At 35.9% G+C, this 13,281-nt stretch overlaps 1 protein-coding gene across 1 annotated transcript in view; it reads right to left on the bottom strand.

The window, feature by feature from the left end:
* Positions 1-1,708: 1,708 nt before the first annotated feature.
* LOC108577998 (serine/threonine-protein kinase mig-15) overlaps positions 1,709-13,281 on the bottom strand; it is a 192,983-nt gene continuing 181,410 nt past the window's right edge. The window contains exons 16-20 of the mRNA XM_017941240.1: positions 11,798-12,011; positions 2,897-3,117; positions 2,479-2,796; positions 2,095-2,394; positions 1,709-2,009 (exon numbers count right to left, since the gene is read on the bottom strand). Coding sequence (XP_017796729.1) covers positions 1,926-2,009; positions 2,095-2,394; positions 2,479-2,796; positions 2,897-3,117; positions 11,798-12,011 — 1,137 coding nt within the window. The 3' untranslated portion in view covers positions 1,709-1,925. The remainder of the gene's footprint in view (positions 2,010-2,094; positions 2,395-2,478; positions 2,797-2,896; positions 3,118-11,797; positions 12,012-13,281) is intronic.

Below are 13,281 nucleotides of genomic sequence, written 5' to 3'. Positions count from 1 at the left end.
CTTGTGAAAATGCATTTTATCCAACGTCACGTATTACATCATCATATTATCATCGTCACCGCCATTATCTTAAATCGCAGAAATAGGACATGCGAATCTTTTGTTTACTACAAAGTATACAGTTAATAACATTAGTAATTATTTTTCTTACTTCTAATTTTAGTTATAACATTTTAGTCCATTGCTATTCTTTCATTACTTTTATTATTAAAAACAAGGTAATCTCCTATTTAGAAGACTTTTCTTACACAAAAATCAATGTGATAATATACGCGACTACACTCGATTGTATACCATGGAAGCAATTTTTTACGAATAAATTGAAATTAAATCAATTACATCTTTATAAATGAAAAAGAAAAAAATACACTTCATTAAAAATGACTTTAAAGACGTACGTTACACACATGACCCTTCCCCTCCTCGCTCGTTCTCTCTCATTCTCTCTTCTTCTCACTCTTTCTCCGCCTACACCCACCTCCCTCTTGCCCACTTTTCCACTTTTGCCCTCTCTTGCTCGAAATGTAAACCACAAAAATTCATTCGCACTGCATTTTGCTCGCGTATTTGCACTTACAATTAGAGCTATCCAGACAGTTCATGTGACTTTTATTACCATAGAAAAGTTGAACCACTTATTAAAAACTTATTCCGGAAAATCTCGTTTGTACAGACCAAAGTATCGATATTGCACAATCTTTTGCATCCACTTCAACAGTACGATGCTGTGACTTCTATTATAGATCGCTAACAACTTATCGCGTGCAAATGTCGATGCGGAAATTATTTCAGATTACAAAGTCCAATTATTTAAAACTATTAATTTTTAATTTAGAAATTATTTTACGATATTTCTTTATTTCAACAAACAGACCTTCCAAGATATGAAATTAATTTTATAAGATTAAAAATATTTGAACAACGGTAAAACAACAATGATGAATTAATCATTACAAAGTGTAATAAAATTTTGTGTACATACTTTATTCTTACTTATTATCCTCTATCAAGAGGGATAGTACGTAAGGAAGGAACCATTTTCTTTCTTTCATATGCTAAGTTGTATCACGTAAGATAAATAGTTATAAAAGCATAGAAATTCTTTTACGAGATGATTTACAAATACCAGCTTCCCTTGTATACTTTGCAAAAACAATTGCAGATGTTGAGATATTTTCTTGCATATTTTGTGTATTTCCATTACTGTGCAATTACTCGAGCAAACATATTGATATTGATTATAATGGTCTTGCGGATAAAAATGATAATAGCTGTAATGATGCAAGTGATTGAGATGATGGTGATAACAGTGATGATGATGATGGTAGTAGTGATGGTGGCGACATCTTCCCTTGTATACTTTGCAAAAACAATTGCAGATGTTGAGATATTTTCTTGCATATTTTGTGTATTTCCATTACTGTGCAATTACTCGAGCAAACATATTGATATTGATTATAATGGTCTTGCGGATAAAAATGATAATAGCTGTAATGATGCAAGTGATTGAGATGATGGTGATAACAGTGATGATGATGATGGTAGTAGTGATGGTGGCGACGATGACGATGACGATGACGATGACGATGACGATGACGATGACGATGACGATGACGATGACGATAACAATGACGATGACAACGACGGCGACGGCGACGGCGACGGCGACGACGATGATGTTGACGACGGTGACGATGTCGACGGTGACAGCAATGATAATGATGACAATTACAATAAGATTGAAAATAATATTGATAATGTTGTTGATTGCGATGCAAACATTGTCCGCTTTCCATGGCGTTAAATCTCGGCAGTGAAAAACGAATTAACATGAATGGCGATGCTGCATATCTTGATACACAAGGAGAATTTTCTGTCCTTATTCGTAAAGATAATTTCAGGGCCAGATTTGGCCTCATTCGTGATCACCAGTTAGCCATGCCAGGTTTATTTAATGTCATGAAGTAAATCTGGCACGCACTTCCACCTTTTGCCGATGAGAAAAATACCTGCAACAATCGGAAAGGAAATAAGATTTCAGCAACAAATAGTTCAATTTTGTCAAACACGCAGAAAGAATCTATACATACGTACCTTATCATTACGCTCGCAAAGGAACTTGAGCCGTTGAGCTTTCTTGTGCATGAACACGCCGTCGAGATGACCGCTTTCTACGCTTCTAATCTCAATAGCTTTGTTACCCCAGCCCATAATTTGTCCTGTACCGATATAGGCAACACTAGTGGGCATTTCGCCCCATTGAAGAACCATAGTCTTCGAAAGTCTACCATAAGTGTTTACGTATACACCTTCGTTATCGTAACATAACAGTAATTGCATTCCATTACTGTTAGGCAATGCGACAATGCAATGTGGAGAAATGGGACCCTGAGTCTATAATCGAAACAAATCGTTTTAACATGAATACATAAAAATATCGTTAACCCTTTGAAAATCATATTGTTTGAGTTTCCTTACGTGTTTTGGTAGATAGATGTCGTAAACCATTGCAGAATCTAAATCAACGGCGTGAAAACCATCCGCGCTGCCGTAAATAACCTTCAATCTTGTACCTTCTTCTATAGTAAGGTCAACGAGGAGCGGCCTGTGCGCTAGTTCATTAAACGATTTAAACGCCATAAATTTGTGATAAGGTTTCGGTGCCCAGGCGTAAATTTCTATGGAATCCTTCAATGCAATAACGAGAAACTTTATTCTCTCGTATTTAACTATCTTAAAATGTACCGCACCCTGAAGATCGCCAACATTAATCCATCCGTTGCGTCGCTCGACTTGCTAAAATAAGAAAGAATTCTTCAGCGTGTTAGACAGGTTCTAATTAGCATAATCATCATTTCTTATACTGTGTATAATCTTTATCAATAATACAACTTACATCACTGTGCCCGTCGGTTCGTAAAATTTTACTTTTCAGCCAAGAAAGATAGTATACCCGTACTCGATTTTTCTTTCCACTAATTGTAACCAAAATATTTTGACCTTCGAGGACCTCCATTTGTTGAAATCGTCTTCTGCTTATTAATTGATAAACTTTCCCCTGACCACTTCTATCCAATAGCACCAGCCCATTTTCGGTGCCAATTAATAAATTTACTCCTGCAAGAATGTAGAGTTGGGTATGTTAAAAATTATATACAAAAGACATTACACAGTAATTACGTGTTAAAAATTGTTCGAAGATTGATTCAAGTTTTTCAAACAATTTCGAAGAACTATTATTACCCTGCAACAGTCATAAACAATCAAAATGAGGAAAGATTCTAATTGCGGTTCCAATATTCCTTTTTACATCAATTCTTTAATATCGATATTAATTTACGGGTAGAGAAATTTGTTTCTGCGTGTTTTTATGTAAATTCGATTTCAGTAGAATAGTACTTCTATCGTAAATATCTCAATAAATACTCATTTTGGACAGATTACACCTTAATATTTATTTACTCAACTTTTAATGCTCTGTTAATTTCCGGAAAGAAATATAGTGTGTACTCCGTTTAAAAAAATCATGGTAACATTCAAAACTTTATATACGTATAAAAACAACGTAGAAAAAAGCAATTATTATAACATACATATGTCCCCCTATAGAAATCATGCAACTTTTGCTTGTTACACTATTTCGTGCAGCGAATAGTTTACAAGTAATTTCAGAACGTCGAATTAGATGAATCACCCTGTATATTACTTTATGATATCTAGTAGTATCAGCATCTATGAAATCGATGCAAAAGTATAAAATTAGAATTATGGAGTCGGAACAGGAAGGAAAGAATATTTTACGTCCAGAACATTTGTAACATTATTTTAGGAGAAACTTTTATACCGGGTGATTCTCGCATTTGGGACTGGTTATATCTCGACAATGGTAAGTGGTACAAAAATGTTGTAGAGGAAAAAGTTGAATGATGTGGAAGGGTCTGCTTTTCTACAAGCTTACTTTTTTTTATAAATACAACGATGCATCAAGGGAATGCAAATGCATTTTTTGTTTTCTAAATGGAATCATATTTTTTTTAAATGCAGATCGATTCATCACGATAGTCTGCGTGAAAAAGTATTAGGGTACAATGTTAAAAAAATCAACGATTCGTGAGATATTTCAAATTTTTTATGAGTTTCATTTAAGATGTTAAAACGTTCCGTCTTCGCATTGTAAACATTTCATAATTCATTTTTTTTTATGTTTTTCAAACACAATTAAGATGGTCATTGCTTATGTTAGAACAATGTAGTCTAATTCGTGCTTTTAAGTTTTCTGCGGAAACAAATTGACGCGAATACACTGTATATTTAAGGGGGTATCCTAGTGTGACGGTTTCAAAATATCATTTTTTTTTTTTTTTTGCATGTATCGAAAGTACAACTCTTTAAAAATGTGCTCCTGAAATTTTATAGTTGTATACGATAAAATAACGAAGTTATAGCTCGTTTAGTGCGACGCATCAAAGGCCGGCGACAGGGAGAATACAGTTTCGCAACAGTAAACCGCGTGGTAATCTGCACATATATGCGCAATTTACTTGGATTTGTGATTGAGGTTCGGAAAAGTGTATGTAAATTATAATAATAATAGTTTATTAACACAAGTAAAGAAATAAAATAAAAGCTAAATATCGACGTTAATTACAAACCATCCTATCCTTTTTTGGCAGTAATTATATTTAATAATGGATTTTTGCCCATTCTTAAAGTATTATCAGTAACGGGGGTAACAATTGGTGAAGAAACTGAAATGCATGTGAACTATTGTAACAAAACGCGTATCAATCGCTCGGCACAACGCATAAGTGACGTCACTAAAAAAGCCAGAACTGACCGGAAAGAAGAAAGAACAGCTGAACAACATTTGTTTCAAGAAGAGGAAGGTCCCATCTATGATCTTGGACTAGCAGATTAATGATAAATGAAATTATCCCTATGTAAATTGCAATTAACACTTTAAACGCGTTTTTCTCGAAACCATGGTTTTGGAAATGGTTGCCGCGATTTGGCAAAAACTATTGTACCAATCGAACTAAAATTTTGCACATGTCTTCAGCACATGTATGGCTATGGTCGGTAGTAGAATTATGCCAAAATATATTTTTTTCTAATTTTTACAGCCTATGAGAGACGAAAAATAGTCCAAAAAATCGAAACTTCATATTCAAAGTGCCGCCATTTTTATAATTTTTAATATTTTTATTTTATTTTACTACCGGGCATAGCCAGATGCATGCTAAATAAGAATCAATTGGATTTTTTTATTTCAGATAAGCTAAACGGCTCAATTATGGCAACCATCAACATACCTTTTTTTTCATGCCCGTGTTTGACGTGTTCCACAGCAGCCATATGTAATTATTTTTCAGCAAAAAAAATTTGTAATCATCCTTCAATGACAAGTAAATACATAGGAATAAAGCTCATGTTAATAACTGTTACTGAACTTATATAATAAATTAGCAAAGAATGCCTTAAAAAAACGGCTGTCACACTAGAATACCCCCTTAAGGTAGCTCCAAAAAAAAGAAATCAATCATGTAAGTTCAGGGACCGTGGTGGCCAAGGTATTGGACTGTGTTCCAAACCAATATTCAGAATACATTTGCTGTACGTAATCTGTTACGATGCGTGCATTATGTGATGGTGCACTATCATGCTGGAAGTATTTGACTTGATATTTAACATGAGATATCTCTCAAATTAGACTGTTGTGATGAATCAATCAATAGTAAAAAAAAATATGATTCCATTTAGGAAAAACGTGTACAGTTTTGATCCGTTTTGAGCCGGTCACGAGCGAGTTACTTATTACGGATCAGGTATGTTATTCGGCTTGACTTTGTTCTCGAACGGGAGGAGAGAACTTGGAGAGCGAACTTGGCTCAAGATATGTATAACACGTCAGGATCGTTAATACTAGAATGAGAAAACATTATATATATTCTATTCTTCTTTTACTAAACGATGTCATTGTTCGTTCGACCGTTAAAGATTTATGGCTTCTCACTTTCACGGACCTTCTAGTCGTTCTTGGATCTCTCACTTGTCGATCGACTTCAAATAAAGAAGAGGGGATAGCGAGTTGCTTATTACGAGCCAGGCATCAGTTGTTTATTACGGATCAACACTGTATTTGCATTTCCCAGATGCATCGTTGCATTTATAAAAAAAAAAAGTAGACCCTCCCACACTATTCAACTTTTTCCTTTACAACTCTCAAGATATAACCCGTCCCAATTGCAAGAATCACCATGTATGACAGTTACTTCTGAAATCACTTTAATTCTTGAGAAAACTGTACAGTCTTACAACCCAAAAAAAGGTGATTCAACTACTGTTTTTATTATACAAGATAAGTCACATAGCGTAATATTTTTTCATGCGAAGCTCCTTTCTTTCAAGCGAATTGTTATTAAAAATTGAATACGCGTGATTTTATCTCGATTTTCAATTTCACGAGCACTCCTACAAACTACTTGTTTCTTTGAGGAGCACAAGTATCATTTATTAACGTAATAATAATTCTCGAGATATGGCTCTCGTTTTTCTATCTAGGTATTTCATTTCCGTGAATATACTAAATGAGCTTTTAATACCGAGTTACTTGAAAATGGAACATCGTATGAAAAATGTTACTTTACAATTTCAATGTATATATTGTTTTTGCATGTAGCATTACAACAAATAAGGTGTAGAACCTGGTTTATATTCGTTCGCTGATATCACAATGCCTTTTGAGGATACGAAAGAGTGGTAAAGAAGAAAATTGCTTGCTTCATAGGGACAAATATTTTGATAAGTAGTAATTTTTTTCGGAGTTATGTTTTTGGAGACATCAATTTTATTGCAACAAACTTGCTTTTCTATTAGCTATACTATTACGTCCATGAAAATATACCGTCCTCTTAAAAACAATTACGTAAAGTATGTTGAACTTCAGAGGAGCTTAAGCAACAAAAAGTAGTTTCAAATATAATAAATGAAGGCTGGTCTCGCGCTATTAATAACTTGCGGAGTAATCGCGTTATACAGAGTGTCTTTTGTAACTGGATATAGTGGGATATTTCAGAGTGGAATATCGAAAGAGTGAAGCTATTCCTACAAAAGTTATTTGGTATGATGGGGGACATAATGTAGTATAATTAGTTTTTTCACCAGTGAAGAAATGAGGGGAGATTTCAAGGTCAAGTTTATTTTTTTAAATGGACGGCTGTGTTCTTTTCTCATAATACGATAGCGTATGCTGAGACGAATTCTACGATATGTCACATGAAGTAATTTCATTTTTTTTAAACATCATTTTGAATGACTCATCGATGGATTACATATGTCAGCAAACAAGAGCATCGGTGATCCACCGCTGGGTCACACAGTCCTGAACGTGTTAATATACTTCCCGCGATTTCGCTGGTTGGAACGTCGAGTTAACGCCTAGAACGTTTATACATACATCCGATGTGCCAACTTATGTCGATGAATGCAAGAGATATAATTGCTTCGAGTAATAAAATTTATTTTTCCGTCGGGGAATTCTTCTCAAGAGATAAGGTCGTAGGTTGTGACTGATGCTGTGCTTAGTTACTTAGATTCGATCAGACTTCGCCATGTTTTCCTTTATAGCTCATTTTATTTTAAAACAATAGAGATGGGTGGTGATACGATCCGTAAATCAGTGTATTTTCACCCCTTGGACAGTCCTTCCCTAGTCGACAAGCAAACCACCCAGCTTGAGATTTCTAAGTTGGTAGGGTAGTGGTATAACGTCTTGGCGAGGAAGTCGGGTCCAAAGAGCGACTGATCACAACGGGATCTAATTGCCTGTGCGTCACTATACTGCTTTACTATACATTAACCGTTATTGAACGTGCAGAGGCAAAGTGCTATCAAGAGATACAGGCTGCAGAAACGCAAATTTTCTGTGTCCAGAGAAAACTTTCTGTGCCTGGGCATCTGGCTTAAGGAGTTACAAATGAACAAGAATCACCTAAAAAGCGTATACAGGGTGTTAATTTTAAATCGAGCATCTAAATTATTTCCGCTACTATTAAAGGTAAGAAAAAATGACTAAATAGGATTCAAATAGTTTCAAGGCGTGCATCTGGTGGTGGTAAAAAAAAAATCCTGCGAAGGTCACTTTGACAGTTTCTTCAAGGTTATCGTATTTTTTTGCATATTAACATTCATTTTTTATAACGTGATGTTGTAGTCGGCGTCAAAATAAGTTCAACGACCTAAGGTATACCATGACCTTGAAGTGAGCTTGAAGACAAAAAAATGAGTTTCATTTTGAAGAATGTAAAAGTAATGTAAAAGCGGGTGACTGAATGACATTCCTTGTGGTATTTCTGCGGTACACCATGAATATGTAGCTATTTAATGCTTGAACTACGAAGTTGCCACAAAAACGCTTTGTTTACTAGCTACAAGGTTTCTGGTTCAAAGCATTGTCCAATTCTCGTTTTATTACCTTTTATATTCTTCAAAATAAAACTCGTCTTTTCGTCTTCAAGGTCACTTCAAGGTGATGGTATTTAGGTCCTTGAACTCGTCTTGACGTCGATTAAGCAGTACTATAGTATTTGGGCCCACGCCTATTGTATCGTATAATACATCGTTGGAATGCGTATAAAAATAGAGGAGTCCATCATGTGGGTGGTTATTGCTACCGCAAATGTTCCATTCAGACAATATATATAAGTCAAATTAGAATGCAGTGAAAAAAATACATTCTTTTTGCAAAAGGATCGTTTTACTTACAAGTACATTTGTCATTACGTATACTTAGGCGTGAATTGAGACGAGACTTTATACAGTTAATCGTGTGTTCGAAATATTACCGCAGTATTGGTGTGTATAAGATTGAGTTAGGTCTGGGTTAGATAGATTTCGGCCGCCGTTCGGCCGTCTACACATTTAGTGCCAGACTTACACATTTTAATCCATATTTTCTGAATGGGATACATGCGGTAGCAATGACCACCATGTTGGACTCCTTTATTCATACGCTTTCCGACGATGTATTATATGACTCAACAGGCGTGGGTCCAAATACTATAGTGCAGCCGCCGATTACAACATTCTATTATAAAAAATGGATGATGTGCAACAATTAATATGATGACCTTGAAAAAAAAAAAACTACTAAAATGACCTGCACAAGATTGTTTCTTATCACCATCTGTTAACGCAACTTCCCGCGCTTCTTGATGGTTGAAGGTCGGGTTGACGTTGGAAATTATTGCACGTGTGTGTGCCAACTACTTATTGTCGCGATGACAATCGCACTTTATTTGTAACGTCGATTATTACCGAATGGACCGCACTTGTAGCTTAAAAATATCGAATATCGTGGACCTAGCGCGCTCAAGATAGTCGAGTGTTTCTACGTAGACCTTTAGAATCTCTCGAATGTCGTGAATTTGCTGTATATGTATGATTTCGTCAAAGTGGGGAGTTAACCTTGTTGGCAAATCATCGGCCTTTCACCCCCTAGAGCCGCCCTCCTAGGCCCTCGTGCACTCCCCCGTGGTCCGCAGAGTAGGGCGGTGGCAGAGAGGGAGAGACGGTCCCAAACGGGGGTGTCAGCCCCGCGTGGCGATTTTGCCGAAACGTCGTCTTTGCGGGTTTATGGCACGTTTACCGTTACTGAGCGCGCAGAGGCAAGTACCGGTTCATCATGTGGCCCGCAGAAGTGGAGAATTTCCGCGGCCATCAGGTAATAAACCGGATTTGCCCTCTGGCTTGAATAGACTATTGTTATCAGAAAACTTGTAGAAAAGCTTCTCAAAAGTAACGTCGCCTGGAATCCGTGCCATAAACCCCGGTTGGTTAAACACCACCTGATGCACGCCTTGAAACCATTTTGATTCTATTTAGCCATCTTTTCTTACCTTTAATAGTAGCGGAAATAATTTAGATGCTCGATATAAAATTAACACCCAGTATATCTAAATGTCTGCATCTTAAACTCACAGCCCTAACACTTGATACTGATTTGAATCAATTTTCATCTTTGTCCTTGTTTATATTACGAGAAAAAAAAAAAAAAAAAAAAAAAAATAGAGATATTTTAAGTTCACGGGTCGAAGGAAAGTTTCTGTGTATCTGTATGTTTGTGTTGAAGAAATTATACTTTCTATAATATGTATACAAGGTGGGCCACGTACAACAGATCACCTAATTATCTTCTCTAGCTGTAGTGGCACGGGAAAATTTTTATACGCAATTTTTAAATGATTTTAAAGGATGAATAAGACGAATGAAAATTTTTTTTTGATGGAAGAAATTACAAGAAACGAAAGGAAGTTTCACATTTCATTTAAAATTTAAAAATCCACGGTTATTTTAAAATCGTATTATTATGCATGTTTAAGTGTACATCAATGCCTGCTACAACACACAGGGTCTAGCAGATAAAATGTTACAGGCTGTTTTCTCCAGCGTCATTGCAGATATCAACTTAAAATTTGCAGGTGTTAAATGATGTAGAGGGGCTAACATTTTAGACTGTAGGATATTGTAGGGGTGAGTTTCTTAAGGGTGGAAAGGGCGCCACGCCCATTTTTAAAAAATGGGACGGTAGATATATTAATTTTTCTATGTTCAGAAATATGTTATCAAACCTAACAACTTATATCCAAGGCATTTTGTTTTATTCTGCATAGTTAAGGTGTTATAGCGGAAAATACCTTACGCAAGGGAGCTTCGTGTAGGTGACGATACGAAAGATATCAAAAGTTATTTTATTAAGTGGCTTAACTTGTGTTGTTGGATTTCTGAACTGTTAATACAAATGAATTAATTTCGTCTTTTTCTTCTTATGGGGCTACATAGAGGAAAATGTGGTGGCAACGGCACCTACTACGAAAGAGGATATGAAAAGAAGTATTCACAGCGCATGCAAATTCATAACTCCTGCAATGTTATCAAATGTTCGCAAAGATATTATCACAAGGATAAGTGCATGTTTGGAAGCGAATGAACAATTCTTTGAACATTTAATAAAATAAGTTTCAAAGCAGAATATATTTTTTTTTATATCTTTCGGCACATACATGAAGCTCCCCTTGCATAAGGTATTTTCCGCTATAACACCATAACTATACAGAATAAAAAAAAATGTCTTAGATAAAAGTTGTTAGGTTTGATAACACATTTCCGAATATAGGAAAGTTAATATAGCATCCCATTTAAAAAAAATGGCGGAGCACCCTTTCCACCCTTAAGAAACTCACTCCCAAAATATTCTGTACCCTAATATTTTAGCCCCTCTGCACCATTTAACACCTGAAAATTTCAAGTTGACATCTGTAGTGGCTTCGGAAAAAACAGCTTGTAACACTTTACCTGCTCCACCCTGTATAGTAAAAAAAAGTATATAGGGGGAGTTCCCTTAACGCCGGACGGCACCTAATATCGGACATTAGTTATATCTGCAATAATTGAAACGCTACCGAGCCGTTATTCTGCATATCTCCTAGAGGAGACAAAAGGAATAAAACTAAGTTTTCTACGCGTTTCAGTCGCGTGTGCACAGGTAGAGAGATTTATTTAAGAAAAACCTGAAGCGTCCGGCGCTAGGGGAACTCCCCCTATACTCGTGTAAAAAAACAGGTGACCTTGAAAAAAACAAATTGAGAAAATGACATTCGTAAAAAAATTTTTTCCCCTATCTTGTTCACTTTATGAAGCTATTCACATTACGTCGAAAAATTTTCTCGTACCACCATAGCTAGAGAAAATAATTAGGTAGCCTGTTTTACGTGGCCCACCCTGTACAATACATACTTACCCCAAAGTGCAGCACAAAGGATTTCACTGTTGAAACGTTTTTTATATTTGCGTATTTCAGGCGTGTCAGACGCGAGGTCATGGCTTGTCGGTGTCACGTTAACATTTACGTGAGATTCTCTTCTGGCTGGTCCCGCACCAAATCCGAATGTCAGGAAAGATCTCTGTTTCTGTTGGAGCGCAAATGGTGGTGGTGATTTAACAGCTTGTCGGTACTGTAACAAAAGGTACATTAAGATTGAACTCTCGTATACGAATCGTGGATCGCAATGTAAGTTCAACCACTGAGAAAATGTGCATGTTATTTTAATTAATCATAAAAAAAAGACAAAGTACAAAATAACTGGTGAAAAGTAATATTGATTAAAAAGAGAATTAGAAAGTATAAAGACATACATATATCTAAGTACCATGCAGTAAATGAACTAATTAAACGCATGTCAAAATTATAAAGATATACAAATCTACAAAATTATTTCCAAGGGGTAACGTATTTCATACACTACAAGTCAATATACAAACGCAATATTTTATTCAAATACTAGTTAAAAGCAGGGTAGAAAGAAAGATTTCGTGTAAACGAATGGAAAATTATGTTTTCATGTATATCAATAAGTTGTTACAAACGAAAAATATTTTCGTGAAATTTGTACCTCTGCGAGTAGAGCTATTTTGTAAAAGGAAAAGTAAACTGCAGGGCAAGGAAGAAATAATGAGACGTGAAACGAAAATGGAAGTACACTGAAACAGAAAAGAGGGAGGCAGCGAGCGAGAAAGAAATAAGTACATAAACAGACAGACAGACAGACAGAGAGAGGGGGGGGAGGGTGAGAGAGAGAGAGAGAGAGAGAGAGAGAGAGAGAGAGAGAGAGGGCAGAGAGAAAAAGAGAGCAAAAGAGAGAGAGAAGCATCGCGATTGAATTACAAATTCCGTTCGTTCGCAAAATATTTGGAAAAGGACCAGCAAAAAACTAAAACGGAAATACGTCGAAACCGTGTAGAAAAAATTGACATTCCATGCATGATGCACGGTGAGAATTAAGAAAAATAGTGGAGGATTTTGTTGCGTTTTTTCCTCTGCACATGAGAAAACGTTTTTCTAGAAAGGAGGCAGAAGCGACACTGAATTGTAAATCGATATCGAATGAATACTTACATTGTAATTAGTATTGGGATTGGAATGGTCAGTAGAAAGGGCCCTGCTCTTCGGATTAGAGCTCCCACGCGTCCCACAACACACAACAGAATCCTGAATTAGTCACGCTGACAAACGTAACGGAGCCGTTTGTGCGGATTTTTGCGTAAAATGAAACGCATGAAACAACGGTATGTATCTAGGGATTCGAATATATCGGAAATACTCGTTCTTTATTTCAACAAGAAACATATTCTGCTCGAAAATTCACGGTTTTTGCTAAGATCTGTACTACACTAGGTCCAATATATCAACTTTGAATTATTTACTTTGCTTAATACATTTAAATA

Source organism: Habropoda laboriosa, unplaced genomic scaffold (assembly GCF_001263275.1).
Source record: "Habropoda laboriosa isolate 0110345459 unplaced genomic scaffold, ASM126327v1 scaffold769, whole genome shotgun sequence".
Classification (NCBI taxonomy): Eukaryota; Metazoa; Arthropoda; class Insecta; order Hymenoptera; family Apidae; genus Habropoda; species Habropoda laboriosa.
This window is presented reverse-complemented; position numbering and strand designations above follow the sequence as displayed.